Source organism: Talpa occidentalis, unplaced genomic scaffold (assembly GCF_014898055.3).
Source record: "Talpa occidentalis isolate TD23 unplaced genomic scaffold, MPIMG_talOcc4v2.1 talOcc4.10, whole genome shotgun sequence".
NCBI lineage: Eukaryota > Metazoa > Chordata > Mammalia > Eulipotyphla > Talpidae > Talpa > Talpa occidentalis.
In genome coordinates, this window is record NW_023600993.1 from 54,398,238 (window position 1) to 54,414,657 (window position 16,420).

The 16,420-nt window shown below is 38.1% G+C and overlaps 1 protein-coding gene across 5 annotated transcripts in view; it reads right to left on the reverse strand.

The window, feature by feature from the left end:
• The window catches only part of SHQ1 (SHQ1, H/ACA ribonucleoprotein assembly factor), a 141,905-nt gene that overhangs the window by 40,458 nt on the left and 85,027 nt on the right, over positions 1-16,420 (reverse strand). For all 5 annotated transcript variants that reach the window (XR_005121881.2, XR_005121882.2, XR_005121876.2 and 2 more), the window contains one exon: positions 15,947-16,067. Coding sequence is in view for 2 of the 5 variants with exons in the window: in XM_037492829.2 (XP_037348726.1) it covers positions 15,947-16,067 (121 nt within the window). In the remaining 3 variants the exon portion in view is untranslated. The remainder of the gene's footprint in view (positions 1-15,946; positions 16,068-16,420) is intronic.

Genomic DNA, 16,420 nt, shown 5'->3' on the forward strand with positions numbered 1-16,420 from the left:
GGACTCTGCTTTACCTGTTTCGACTGCTCAGATCACAAATATCCTGCACTATGGCCTTCCTGCTACTACACACCCTCCTTGCAGACTGTCAAATCTTAAAATTTGATCAATACAAAGTGTTGACATGAAGATGAAGGAAATTTCTCATCTGCAGGTGGACATATAAATAGAAATAAACAGGAACAACCATGCTGGAAAACAGTGAGGAATTATTAAAGCCTAACCTACAAACCATCCCCTAACTCCTAGCAATTACATTCATAAGAATAGAAGTTATTTAAAAAAGCTGTGCAAGTCTACCAAGAAACATGAAAATGATGTTCAGAGCAGTATTTTCCTTATTCCCCAAACTGGACACTATTCAATCAACAAGATGATCTACAGGACCATAGATAGATGAATGGCAGAATAGTTAGACAATAGGATGGTACCCAGCAGGAAAAAGCAAAAATTGCACCTTTATGCATCACCATGAATTAAAAAAAAAAAAAAAAAAAAAAGGAGCGAGGAGAGCAGTGCCTTAAGATTCTTAAGTTTAAGAACCTAATAGTAGAAGAATACAAATGATCTGATTTCCATTTTCAGTACAGTTCAGAAGTAAATGAAACTAAAAACTGAACTTGGGATAAATTCATAGATGGTAAAACTATAAGGAAAAACAAGGTGATGATTACCATAAAATTCAGGGTTATGATTAACCAGAGGGTGTGAAGGAAAATAACTGGGACTGGTCTCATAGGGGACTTCTAAAAAAACTGGTAATTTTCTATTTCTTAAGATTGGTAGGCATATGTACATTCAGTTTACTATTATTATTTAAACTACACATATACATTTTATACATTCTTATATGTATTTTAGATTTCAAAAGGAAATATTTTATGAAAATAACCAAACCAATAAACATAAAAAAGGTAGACAAAAAGTAACCTTTAGATAACTGAGCCCAATAATCACTTTAAATAATAACAGGGGCCTCTCTGGTGGCGCAAGGGGTTAAGATGCAGCACTGTGAAGCTATCCACAGCCACTGCAGCAGCACAAGTTCAATTCCTGGCCAGGGAGGTGACCCACATGGCACAGCAGGCCTTTCCTGACTTGCCGGCTGCTCCCCTCAGCAGTATATTTCAGTCAGTCCACCCGTTCTGTTCCCCACTCTGGCCTGTAGCCAAGTTCTTGTATGCATAAATAAATAAATCTTAAATAAATAATAACAAAAACAGTAACAGAGGAAAAGGAAGAAAACTAGTCATACCCCAGAATTTCAGACTAGAGTGCACCCCAAACAGGCTAAGTTCTGCGAACAGAAGAATTTCTCTAACAGAAGCTAACAGAGTGAGAATTATTTTTCCAAAATCAGTTCTTATCTTCCATTCAGCTATGCAAGTGATAAACACAGGCATTACCCTGCATATTGCCCTCTCTCCCCAATCCATTTTACTTCCTAAATCCTTTCCTGGGCGGGCTATCCTCATCCCTCACAGTGGTCTTTCTAATTGGACTAAGAAGGTCCTCACACTACAACCCCAGGGATGGTCTCCCATCACAGGCTTAAAATCCTTCATTGCCTCCCCACCATACTGAGAACAACAACATTACTTAGAAGTACTATACAGTTGGGACCTTGCCCAAACCACCAGCCTCATCTCCACCTCTTTTCCAGTCCATCCTCCAAACATAACCTTTTTTTGTGTTTCAGTCACCCTGGTCTTCTTTCAACTTCTTAAACACATAGAAAATTTTCTCTTGCCCCAGGGCAAGAGACCCATTACCTCTTCTTGAAGTCCAGCACCCCGGACAAGTTAACTCCTACTTGTACTTCATTATTTGGCCCAGACATTTCCCTGGGGAAATGTTCCCTGACTTACCTCTGCCCTCCTCTGAGTTCCCCTCGAGTCCAGGTCAACAATCACATGATTTCATGGCAACATGAATTCTGTCTTTGCTGCATTCTCCAAGATTTAATTTTACTTTGTTTCTTCAGACACAGGCAAAGGAGCCAAGTCTGCTTTTTGTTTACCAGCAGAGGCTCAAAACCTCAGCACAGAATGTTGCACATAGTAGGAACTTGTAACTGTTTGGTGAGTGAATGAATGATGGAAGATACTCAAGCCTAAAGCAGTCACAACTTTAAAGCCAACTTTATAACCATTTAGTGTAACAAGACCTCAACAGATAGGAAACAAAGTAGGGTCTATATCACCTGTCACTCCTAAGGCTCAAGGGGAAAGTCCATTTTATATAGACTGGTGATCTTTGAAAAATATAGTCAATGTAACATGCTACAAGCCCGTCACAGATGATGGGATGATTTGTATAGATTTTGTTTAAAAATAAAAGCAAAAACATTTTCATATACACTTGCAGCAAAATTGGATCTTTTTGATAAAAAGTGTTTGCTATGTGAAAATTTTTAAATTTCATCTGAAATCCTGGATTATAACAAAATTTCTAAAACATAACAAGCATAAAGCATACAAGCATCACAACTTCTTGAATTTCAAATGTTTAATTTTATGATTAATCAAGTATTTCATTATATGGAGATCCTTTGGCAGTTTTATTCAGATGCTTTTAGCTTATATGGCTTAAGTGAAATCCTTTAAATTTTGTGTCCATCAAAACATGTTTGCAATACACATGCAAACAGCTGTCATTTTAAACATTAAGTTAAAAATGAAGTCAATTTCTTCCAGTTAGAACCAAACCCACATTTTTCTGAAGCATTAAGATATCCTAAGAATAGGAAAAAATCTATATCAGTTGTCAAGCTTACTTGGGTGGCACCAGGGCATGTAGATTAAATGTGAGAACGTGTTTTGTTTTTGCTCAAAGAAAGTGTCCTAGGGCTCCAGTAGCGCATCAGAAGTGATATGCCCAAGAAGAGACTGGGTATGTATGTGGCTGGTTGTATATGTGAAAAGGATGTTAAGAAAACAAAACATGGGAACAGACATCACTGTCACATTCACTCTATTGCTTAAAGCACACCACATAATGTAGATCTGTGATGTAAAGGGTAGGTTAGTCATCACAATTCTAACAGCAGTTGAACTAAACAAAGGACATATTGCCCCAATTTACAGGCATATTCTATCTTCTGATCTGTTGTAAAACCCTGAGAACACAGGCACAGTAGACATCTAATGAGGTGGCACTTTGTTCTACTACATAATTTTATATAAGTAATAAATTGATGTACTGAAATAATAAAGCTTAGTATTTGAAAATAATGTCAAATTGCTACTTGACTGAAATGATGAATTGATATTTGAGAAATCTCAAACAGGCACCAATGGATCATCCAATTATTATGTTTCTTTCATTTCATTCAGACATAAGACTTTCTTTTTCATTCATTTATTTAATGAATGAATATGGGCCTTCAGCACAGATCACCATACTTTCACTTCATTCAGTTATACCTAAGGATAAAGACTTATAACAAAGTATTTATAGCACCCTTAAGCTTTCTTAAAATGCATTATTTGGGGAAAAACTAAACATGCAAAAAATAAGTATAATATAGAAAAGCTATCCATAAAATATACAAAAGAGAGATAACATCAATATTAATGTGCTTTCCTTATAGGACTTTTGTTCTGTGGGGGGAAAAAGAAATATATATATATGTACATATATAAAATTTATAAACTATATAAATGCAATTAAACCATGTCAACATATACAGCTTTACACATGCTACTTCATCCATTCTGGCTTTTCAGTTATGAATTTTAAAGACAAATACAGGTCGCTGCCTCCTAAGCAACAATTTCCAATTAGCCCTCATAGAGTGGGCACTGTGATACTGAAATACTGACCTTGACATTATCTCCACCATGGAGCAAAATACTGATCACAGGAGGTGCTCAATAAATTTTGGACTGAATCACATTCTAATTTAAATAAATGAATCATAAAGAACAGAAACATTTGTAATTATAAATCATTGTATTTAATAATAATTATACTTAATGGGCCTCCCTGGTGGCACAAGGGGTTAAGCATCGCACTATGAAGCAATCTGCAGCCTCTGCAGTACGAGTTCGATCCCCGGCTGGCCAGAGAGCAACCCACATGGTGCAGCAGACCTCTCCTGACTTGCCCGCTGCTCCTCTCAGCAGTGTACTTCTGTCAATCTGCCAGTTCTGTCCCCCACTCTGTCTCTGGTGAATCCTCTCACCCCCCACCCCCACATCTCTGGCCTGTATCCCAGCTCTTATAAGCATAAATAAATAAATCTTTAAATAATAATAATTATAATTATACTTAAGTTATTAATAAACCACTATAATTATAAATATTTAGAAAAACGCAGCTTGATAAAAGAAATACCTCTATTCATGGTTACCTCCTTATGGGAAACAGAATTAAATTTAATGACTAGCCATGATGTCTTTCAGTTACATGACAGATGTAACTTAATCTGTCTCCTGTTTAGGTGCATAAACTTAAGAGGATGACCTGGAATTTAAGACAGGGGTACCTGCTTCCTTCTCAACCAGGTTAAACTCTGTCTCTAGACATAGGGACAGCACAAGAATACAGATCCTAGGGAGAACAATTCTTGATTCAGACTCCAGGGGAAACTGCATGGCAATCCCGACGCACACGTCAGGTCAATACTGTCCAACAATGAGTGACATGCTTGTGATCATTGTATCCATCTAGCTGTCCATTCAAACATCCACACACACTCTCTCACATGCTGTTAGCCTATTTGACTTGCTCACACCTAAGTAAACAAGCATAAAGTTATGTTTCCTTTGTCATTCACCTGGATACATAATATCTGTATGAAGTGTATATATATTAATTTTGTGACTAGGTTATGAAGCATAGCATACTGAAGGTCATAAAAGAGACAGGTTCAGTTCTGTGAAGATAGGGGGTAAAACTGCTCCTTTTCATTGAAACCTTTTAATGTATTAGAGAGAAAATTTTCGGTTCAATGAGCACTTACTGAGTGTCACTCATAAGTGACAGGCATTTGCTAGATACCAGGCTATCAAGCAGAATAAGACCTCTGCCCTTTAAAACATTCACAGTCTAGATTTCTCCAGGGCATTTTTCCTTGGATCAATATTTAATAATAAAATCACAAAATCATTTCTTATGGAATCATGCATCTTAATATTAAGCCTAAATTATGCCCCATTCCCAAGCATATAATCATCCATTTCAAATTTCTTTATTTTTTTCTCAAAATAACAACTGACATTTTCTTTTTTAATGCTTTAAATTAACACATAAGAATCCCAAAAGCAAAGATTAACTAAAGGCCACCTTGCTTGTGCTCAGGAAGCTTGTGCTGTCACCCTGACAAAAGGCCCTGCATAAGAAGTTAGGTCTCCTTCTCTTGCCCAAGCAAACAGAATATACCCAGAGGAGTAAGTGAAGCAGAGTGAACATGTTACATCTGGCACAAAATCTCCAGCCTCAGCAGTGTGTATGTCGTCCACTTAGTTCAAGCAACTGGCAGAGACTGACTAGATTTCCTGAGCCCCAACTCCAATTACCTGGGGGGGCCACAATTCAGCCCTCAGAATAAATGCGCATGTAGCTGTTAGAATAAAAGATGATTTTTCCTCTAAATTCCTGATCAAGTTTCCTATCACTGGGCCTCCCTGGTGGCACAGCGGTTGAGCGCTGGGTTGCGAAGCTACCCGCAGCCTCTGTAGCACTGGTTCGATCCCTGGCCGCCAGCGAGGGTCCCACATGGCGCCACAGACCTCTCCTGCTGCGCCCACTGCTCCCCTTAGCAGTGTATTTCATCACTCTGCCTGTTCTGTTCCCCGCTCTGGCTCTGGTGAATTCTCTCACCCTCCCACGCTTCTGACTGTACCCAGTGCTTGTATAAATAAATAAATAAATTCTTTAAAAAAAAGTTTCTCATCACTGAAAAATGTTTGGTACCCACAAAACCTGTTGTTTTTTGGCCATGATTCCATATATTAAATATTATTGAAGTTTGATTTCTTTTTTACAAAAATAAACATAGGTCTATTATAGATTTTCTGCACTCCAAAAAGATTGTTTTATGTGTTCCCTGGGCTAAGTGCATCTCACTTTTTCTACTGCAACAGAAAATCTGGAGAATAAATGTAAACTTGAAATCACAATTTTTCAGTATTATAAAACTCTCTAGGGAAACAAAATAAACAAAGATACAATCTGTTTTATGAAAGTCCTAATTTATCATTTTAACAAAAGCAAGAAGCTTCCACAAAGAAAAGACAATACATATAATAGCTAATATTTTCTTTAGTGTAAATCGTCCAACAGACCACATTAAGTGAAAACATCTAAAAATTGGTCAGAAATCTGCTGATAGCCACTTAAAATACAATCTGTCAAAATCTTTCAAACTACACTAATAGCTTTATTTTCTGCAATAAGTACCATACTCTGGGAAACTGTTTAAATTGAGAATAGTACATGAATAATCAGCAATAAAATTTTCCAAAGCAAATCTCACATATCAATTAAAACCTGGAAATATACTTCAAAGTGGTCCTTTTCCAACATTATCCCCACCCCAAGTGCAACAGCACACTGCTCTGTAGCTCTATTTATTACCTTCCCAGTGTATATTTATTCAGGGAAGTAGTCAGAGCAGTAAATAGGACAAGTCAAATGATCACAATCAATCTCATCACCTTCAGAACACACTGTGAGTGTAATTAATCCTCTATTTATTTAGGGGACTTCACACCCCTTACATTAAGGCAGCAACTCCCTGCTGGCTTCAGTTGAGATAATTATGTTATAACAAAGATTGGGTTTCAATCATAATAGGCAGAAGAAAACAGAAATTGTACTTGAAGTTGTCAGTTTTTTTTAAAAAAGGCTTTCATGACTCCATTCAAAGGATGCTCTTAACAAAGTTCTCCTTAAACAGCAATTTCTGAGCCTGCGAACCACACATTCACCACATTAATCAATGAGGCCTCGTCTCTGAATGAGATGTGAAGACAATCCCAGAACCGTGGAAATATTGTGTGAAGTGCAGAATCCTGGTTTACAAAACTAGACCTAGACTACCTCAAACTCCCCTCCCCACATACATACCCACAGCCCATCTGCCTCCTGCCTTATGTGAGTGACCCTGTGAGTCTCCTATAATAATACTCCTTCAAAGACATTTGATGTGCAAAACTACATAAGAACAAGAAAAATACCAATTTGTGCACACAGTAGCTAATTACATGCTATGACAAGCCCTGGCTCTAGCAAGTCAAAACCAAGGATCTAAAAAATCTGGAGCCAAGTACCTGGGTCCAAAAGAGTAAGGACAGAGGGCCTCCCCGGTGGCGCAGCGGTTGAGCGCTGGGTTGCGAAGCTGCGCGCGGCCTCTGCGGCGCCGGTTCGATCCCCGGCTGCTCCCCGGCCACCGGAGGAGGGTCCCACATGGCGCGCAGACCTCTCCTGCCGCCCGCTGCTCCCCTCAGCAGTGTACTTCGGTCCTTCTGCCTGCTCTGCTCCCCGCTCTGGCTCTGGTGAATTCTCTCGCCCTCCCGCGCTTCTGACTGTACCCAGTGCATGTATAAACAAAACAAACAAAGAAACCAGCAAACAAATAAATAAAGCATGCCTCTATAAAAAAAAAAAAAAAAAAGTAAGGACAGAGACAAATCAACAGCCAGCCAGTCACAGCAAGCCCACCAATAAATGAAGGGCACTTTTCAGTTTGGGAGCTGCCTACTCACCTCTGAAGATTTTCAGCCTTTCTTACAAGAACTCCTATTTACACTGTCTCCTCTAACCATCTCCACCTTAAATATAAAGACTTGCCTGATTTTTACAAACCTTTTTTTAGTGTGTCATACCACAATGCCCACAGTACATGCAGAATTAAAAATAATGAATTATGTTTTCAAATTTCTAAAACTTCTCAAATATGTAAAACATTTTTTTCAACATTTTGATTCACATTGATTAGAATATCTGTACATGTTGAGCTCAAGTATCTTAAGATCTCAAAAATAGGGCCTCCCTGGTGGCGCAGCGGTTGAGCACTGGGTTGCAAAGCTGCCCACAGCCTCTGCAGCACCGGTTTGATCCCCAGCTGCCAGGCGAGGGTCCCACATGGCGCACAGACCTCTCCTGCCACCCGCTGCTCCCCTCAGCAGTGTACTTCGTCAGTCTACCTGTTCTGCTCTCCGCTCTGGCTCTGGTGAATTCTCTCACCCTTCCGCGCTTCTGATTATACCCAGTACTTTCATAAATAAATAAATAAATAATTTTTAAAAAGTCAAAAAAAATCTCTTTCTTTCATTAGTATTTAAATTCTTTGATAGTCAAAATGTACAAGACACTGAGCATTACTGATTTGAGTTTCAGTTCTTAGCCAAAAAAAAAAAAAAAAAACTAAAATGTTGTATAGAGGAATAGAAAAAAGACATTATGTAAAAACTAGGAACAGCTAAATAAACTATTTTTTTTTTAAGATTTATTTATTTATACAAGAACCGGGGTACAGGCCAGAGGTGCGGGAGGGTGAGAGAATCCACCAGAGACAGAGCAAGGAGCAGAACAGGCAGACGGACCGAAAATACTGCTGAGGGGAAGAGCAGGTGAGACAGGAGAGGTCTCCCGCGCCATGTGGGTATCTCCCTGGCCGGCCGAGAAATGAACCTGCACCGCAGAGGCTGTGGACAGCCTCACAGTGCTGCATTCAACCCACTGCACCACCAGAGAGGCCCCTGATTTTAGTTAATAATAATGTACCAGTAACTGTTCATTCATTGTGACAAATATACCATACCCATATAAGGTGGTCACAATAGGGGAATCTGAGTATGAGGTATCTGGGAACTCTCTGTACTATCTCCAAAATTTTTCCATAAATCAAAAACTATTTTGACACTAAAAGATCATCTTAAAATTTAAGGTAATTTAATTTTTTCACCTTGAAAGGGATAAAAAATTAATTTTTTTTAAAAAGCAAACAAAGAACAAAAATCTCATAAAACATTAATATTGAGATATGTAATTCTTTTTCTAGTTTTCATAATAGCCATAGTTGCAGGGAACATTTTATATCAGTAAGAGGGTTATTTTAGTCTGAAATCTGCAGGAACATTGGGAATCCTATTATTTATTGGCACATTTCTTGTACGAAAGTCTAATGAAGAGCAACAGTCCCTAGTGGGCACTTCTGAACTCCTGGTGATAAGGTAAAGAACCATTAAGTAAATCCTTTCTATATGAAACCACACTGAAGGGATGCAAGCGAATGGATATTGGCATGTATTAATCTTTTCTTATGGAGATAAAACCCACTCCCATGCAGGATGAATTTGTGGATTTAATTAAAAATAAACACTAAAACAAAAGAGCAACTTGGCATGCCAGAATAAGCACCTTACCAAGAATGATTTCAATTCAAGGGAGGTTTAACTTACCTGAAATTACACACAATTTTTTCTTGAAATTTCTATATGCTATCATTAGGAGCTAAGTAACACTTAATGTTTTACCATCTGTCAGAGAAGTAACTTCCATATAAAAGCAAAACCACCTAGAATATCTGATTAAATGTCTAATGTTAATACTAACATGTCTGAATTTAAAAGATCCCTGAAGCCATCTTTGATAATTCATTTCTATTATGAATATCAGTGACATGGTTCGCTGGAATTGCAGTGGTGTCTTCATAAGTAAAGCATCTGCATTCCTCAGGAGCACTTTTTTCTGAGAAATAACACTACTAACAAAGAGGGCCCTAAGGCCATGTGTGTACCACATTAAGGGGCACCCCTGACCCCAAGCCCACTTAGACCAAGGCAGCTAGACAAGGAATAGACACTGACCCACACTGGCCAGCCACGTTCTCCCTCCCTTGAAATTACAATTGAAGGATTCAAGTCCACCTCCACTGAAAGCAGGGAAATGTAAACTCAGAGCTAAGGACGAGTCATTCTTCTAGTGCATTGGGAGATGACACACATGGTGCAGCAGACCTATTCTGACTTGCCTGCTGCTCTCCTCAGCAGTATATTTCAGTCAATCTGTCTGTTCTGTTCCCCACTCTGTCTCTGGTGAATCCTCTCACCCCCTACACCTCTGGCATGTACCCCAGTTCTTGTATGCATAAATACATAAATCTTTAGAAAAAGAAAAAAAGAGGGAACCGTGGTAAAGACAAGTAGAAAGAAGCACCACCAACTCCTGCTCTCCACAACCTAAGTTCAGACCCAGCTACATTCCCAGTGATGGAGCCAAAAGATAGCCAGCAGCTTCCTAACAGTGTTTGCTATAAAATCTTGGGTTGATTTCTCTTATATATCTGGCCCTGTTACTAAGACACCATGATCCTAGACTTCCACAAAAACAAATGAATCTCCAATCCAGTGCACAAAAGCCTCACATCCATGCTTGCCCTTCCAGCATACCCGTAGCAACAACCAGGAAATCTGTTCACCATGAAACTTCCATGTTTTGCTTGTCTACTGCTCTGTATGACGTTATTTGCACGGCCTGGAACGCATCCACTCCTGATTATGATTATGTTCACATGTGTAACAGTATTGTGCAAGCAGACACCGTTTTTTGTGTTTTACTATTAATTCATATCATTTCTTTGTTCAAACTCTTGTCTTTTTCAGCTGTGTCCCAAATGTTCCTGACTATTTCTTTATGGATTCTTTAGAGACATCAAATCAACATTTTTAACACTGAACTCTCATCATGTGCCCTGCCCATGTCAAAAACCTAGATCTGACCTTCGACTCCTCCTCTCTCACTTTCCAAGTAATTACTATATCCTGGCTGTTTGGACAGTCTCCCTCCCATTCTCACTACCCTGACTCAGGCTACATGCCTTTTGCTGGATCACCAAGCCTCTAACTAGACTTTCAGTCCTGAGTCTGCACTCCCCTGGCTCCATTCATTCTCCACAGTGCGACAGATAGACCATCCCAGAATCTAAAACTCATCATGTCACACAGATACACACAGTTTAAGTTCTGCAGCTGCTCCACAACCAAGACAAAATCCAAACATCTCTTGGACCAACGCTCCACAAGAACTGCTCTAGTTTTACTTCTTTTACTGTTTCCTGTTCTATGATGCATCTATCCTGAGCTTTTGATCTCTTCAAAAGGGTCATATTTTTCTGCCCCTGTTGTCTGAAATACTCTTCACTTCTACTTCCCCAGCTGCATTTTGACCAATTCTTACTGATCTTCCAGCTCTCAGCTCCAACTCTACCTTGAGGAAGCTGTTTCCTACATGTTGAGATGAGGCATGTGGGCTACCAGTGCTCACACAGTACCCGTACTTCCTACTGTGCAGCCACAGCCTCATACTCTCCACTAGGATAGGAGTTTTAAGATGGCAGGCTGAAAAAGTAAATATCCAACCTGGTGTTTAACATCTGTATACAAGTTACCCACTCCCATGGCTTTCATTTTCTTTTTTTTTAACTTGCACAGAAGAACTGGGGTGTCGGCCAGAGGTACTGGGTAGGGGTGAGAGGATTCACCAGACACAGAGTGGGGAGCAGAACAGGCAGATGTACTGAAATACACTCCTGAGGGGAGCAGCGGGCAAGGCAGGAGAGCTGTGTCATGTGGGCTGCTCCCTGGCCGGGGATCAAACTCAGGCTGTAGTGGTGATAGCGCTGAGACATAACCCATTGGCCACCAGAAAGGAATCACTCCCATGGCTTTTAATAGATAAACCAGGAACAATAAAGAGCCAAAAGGAAGGGACCTTGGCTGTTCTCAGGAGCATAACCCTACCCCCTACCAAAGCACATACACAGAGGAAGCAACAAAAGCAGTATGAAGCAATAATAAAGCCCAAAGTTTTCCAAAATTTCAAGATGTCGGCACTAAAACAAATTAGGCTCATTCACAATTGAAGAAAATTAGGGAGGTCCAGGAATTATCAAATAAGATCTAATGATTTAGCAGTGGAGCTATTTCCAGAGGGTTGAAAAGTAGGATTTCATTTTGTGGAGTGAAAGTATGCTAAAAAGCAGTGAAAAAATGAATATGCCAAGAATGTTTAATCTCAGTAAACTAAATTTATCAGTTCAATGTGAAAAGATTCAACATTTCAAAAACATTTCTTTTTTACCCATCACCATCTTAAAAAACTATACCAGAGAGAAAAAGCATGATTTATAAACCTCTACAACAAGCTCAGACTTGTATTGAAGAGAGCCAGGATTTTAGATTTTAATTTCAGTTTTTAAAAAAAGAAAAATTTTCCATGGAGCAAAAACAAATTAAGACCCTACTAAATCCCTTGTCACTTTAAAACATAGCACAAAGAAGAAAAAAAAATAAATAACACACCATGAACTAGAACTATACAAAAACAAATTTTCTTCAGTGTGCCTATACTCACCTTTTTTTTTTTTTAAACAAAGTTTTGTTTTGTTTTTTTAAAAATTTATTTATTTATTTATTTATACAAGCACTGGGTACAGTCAGAAGCGCAGGAGGGTGAGAGAATTCACCAGAGCCAGAGGGGAGAGCAGAGCAGGCAGAGTGACGAAATACACTGCTGAGGGGAGCAGCGGGCGGGCGCGGCAGGAGAGGTCTGTGTGCCATGTGGGACCCTCGCCGGCGGTTGGGGATCGAACCAGCGCTGCAGAGGCTGCGGGCAGCTTTGCAGCCCAGCACTCAACCGCTGCACTACCAGGGAGGCCCTATACTCTCCTTTTAAATGAGAAACAAATCAGCTATTTTTTCAAAATATCATGCTATAGATATTATGTCATAAAGGAAAATGATTTATAGGCTACTATTAAAGGTATAAAATAGCATCTGTAGTATTATTTCCCCGGGGCTAACAATGCACTAGATAAATGATAGGAGGAAATATGAAATAGTAATTCTGGCTGCACCAAATGAAGTGATTGAGTAACTAGCTAAGGCCCTATGGCCAATGAGAGGCAGAGATAGAACATACCTTACAGTTCCTTCCTTCTCATCCCTGTCTACATAAAAGCACATGAACGCTGAACTCTAAGAAGCTCAGACCTATCACTGGAAAGATGAACACAGTCCACCAGAAAAGATAATCAGAGGAAGGGAGAAAACTTATACTGAATGTAGTTGAAATTTTCAATAAAAATATGTTAGAGTTGATTCATAGTTTTTGAAAGTGCTATAATTCTTTGAAACAATGAGAAACTTAATTGGCTCCACCAAAAATAATTCAATTCAACTAAAATTTACTGTGCTCACAAGGGACTATAAGCCCAGACAGATTCAAATTCGCATGAATTCTAAAATTTTGGAAGGGGAAAGAGTTATGTACCTAAAAATGACTACAGTGTGTGACAAGCGTGCGATGTACTATTATAAAATGATGGCTAAACCGCATGGTATGGGAACATCCAGGAAGAGATAAGTGGTTCCTTAATTTCTCTTCTTAAAGGAGAAAATTTCTAAAGCAAGGGTGTTTTCCTTTTTCTTCTCTTCCTTCCCCCCACATATACCATGGGTTAAGACAACTGGTTGGTGAGGTGGCATATATAGAAAAATATGAAATCCTTAACCAGAATACCTGAGACTATCTCAGACCTAGCTCTCATAAACTATCTGACCTCCAAATCACTTCCTCATATTGCCACCCAGACTAACTGCAGGCCTCATGGAGAAGCCACCACACTCAAAACTTTAAATGAAGTCCACAGTAAAGGACGGCAGAGGGCTTTCTGTTACAGACAAACAATGTGCAGAGTTTGCAACTCAGAAAAGGAATATAGGAGCTTCAGTTTTTAAAATCTGTAAATCTGCTCCATAAGACACAGATAACACAAGGAAAAATTTAATTAGGTACTATTAAAACAAAAGGTATCACTGTTGTCCTAACTTTTTTAATTCAATAAGGATGACTTTGCTGCCCACATTCCACTAAGTTTTTGCCAACGTAAACATTTGATTGCAAAAATGGAACGCTGTTCTTTGTGCTAGTCAGAATTTAGCACTTGTCTGGTATTCTGAATAAAATTTTAGTCTTTAAGTTACAATCAAAAACATCAAATAGAAGATTAAGGAAAAACACACAATTACTTTAAAATATAAAAATAAGGTGCTGGATTTCATTAAGTCATATTCGAGAAAAATAAATCTGAGGGTTAAAGGTTAGGAAGGAATTAGTTACAAAAATCTTGGACTTACACTGCAATAAAATTAACTCAGAGCCAAGAAAGTTCACAGTAAAGACAGAAATTAAAGATGAAATTGGAAAAAATGAAAAAAAATTAGATAAACGAACAAATGTTTTATTTCAAAGGGGGAGGAAAAAAAGAGCTGGGCTAGAGTTCAAATTCAACACACAAAGTGAAAACAATTCAGCCCATTTAGGGGAAGGAAAATTGTGGTCAAATTGGTAAAGTGGCAAAAAATCTCCAAAGTCATTTCAAGAGTTCCTCTCTCCTATCTCATTTCTCCATATATATGCTTTTAAAAAAAATTCCTATTATAATAATAATTATTGGCAAGCTGGAATTTCATTTCGTTTCCCATAACTTGAAACCAAGGTGAAAAAATTAGAGGGGGTGGGGGGGAGGGAATACAAATTTTTAAGATAAATAAAGTGTGAAAATCCCCACCACTACCTCGAGGTTATACACCCTTTTACTTTAATGAAATACAATCTTCTTTCTAGTTAATGCTACAAAGAGAGAAAGGAGGCACTCCCAGAAATGAGATCCTAGCACAAATCTCAAAGCTCATTACATGTTTATAAAATCCTCACCCCGAAAGAAACAAGAAAAACCTAAACCTCCACAAATAGACTATTTCAATTTAATTTTTTTATGAAAACAACAGGAAATGTCAGCAGGGCATTGGATAAGCTCAATTAGCAGAAGGATCAAATGAAGTGATGACATGCCATTATGACCTCAGGGGTTAAAGATGCAATTTTCCATCTGGTGAAATCTAGATTTCCAACACAAATGCTGACACCACCTGCTGTATGTTATTAGGCGTTATCCCTTGCAGTCCCTAAGCATTTTCCTTACAACAGGTATAGCCTCAAGTTTTTTCTTACTTTGCTCTGCAATATAATTGCTTCCCCACGAACAGAAATCAAAAGTAAATTCTACATAATGGCTCATTCAAAACAGGTATTAAAGCCATACTAAAGCATTCATTTACCAATCGCAGTAATAGTAAAAATATTGTGATTATTTTTCTTCTAAGTCATAAATGTCATCATTATCTATAGCACCTAAGAATCATACCAATGTAGAGCTGTCTTTGTATGGTCTCAATTAATAACCCCTTACTACTGAAATGGACAATATGGGCATGTCTGATAAGAGTCAGATCTACAGAACCCCTTCATGAAATAAAAATTTACCATATTTTTAAACTTAAGTCTCATTGAGTCAAACAATGGTTAACTTTTTAAAAAATTTTACATACCAAGAGCTCATCTGCAAGTATTTAGACTCTTAGATATTTGTATTAGCAAGAATCATGTTATTACAAGGTTGAATATTTTTATAGTCTGCATAATTGATTCTGTAAGTTAGTAGTTAGCCATTGAATGCACAGCTCTCATTGTATTTAGAAATGATTAGGTTTGTGTCCTATGATACAAAAGTATGCTCACACACATACTCATACTGTAACCTATATTAACAATTTCCAATACCCAGTCTTGAGATTTCATATGGGACAGTTAATAGCATAGCAAAGAATACAACTTCTGTTGTATCACCTATTTTCCAGGCTGCACTAACTTTTTCCAGTAAAATTAACTTTTTGCCATCTTCAACTTGCTCCCTAAACAAACTCAACAGTTTCCCATGCTAATCCAGTTTTTTCTACAGTGTTTGCTATCTATATAGGGTTTCTCTCTTGTTAAAAGTTATACCCTATGTTAGTCACTTCCATTTCTTCCTCCCAGGTAAGTAAATGTTCCAGAAATGGGACTATATAAGATTTGTAAATTACTCAAAACTTACTTGGTTTTCTGAATCCACACACAGTAGTCTGAAATGTAGAGATCATTTAAAATGTAAGCAGGGTCATTTTCCTGAAAAATTTTGTGAATATCCAGTAGACACTTTAAAACTGCACTTCTACCTAAAGGAAACAATAAACAAAAAGGCCACGCTTAAGAAAGAAAAAATCTTATTTTTCTAATTGAAAACTTCAGATACTAAGGGTTAATATATTTATAGTTCAGAATTTTTAACATTTTAAAGGCTATTTTTAACACTTTATTGCATGAAATTATATCAGTACTATTAAATCCAACCCCTTCTATTTTGTTTCTGAAGAACTATGAAAAAGTTTTATTTCTATTGTTACAGCTGATTGTGGGTAACTATGAAACACAGGTGGTACATAAAAAAAGGAAAATTAAGCTCCCTGGTGGCGCAGGGGTTAAAGACACAGCGCTATCAAGCCATTGCCAGCCACTTCACCATGAGTTG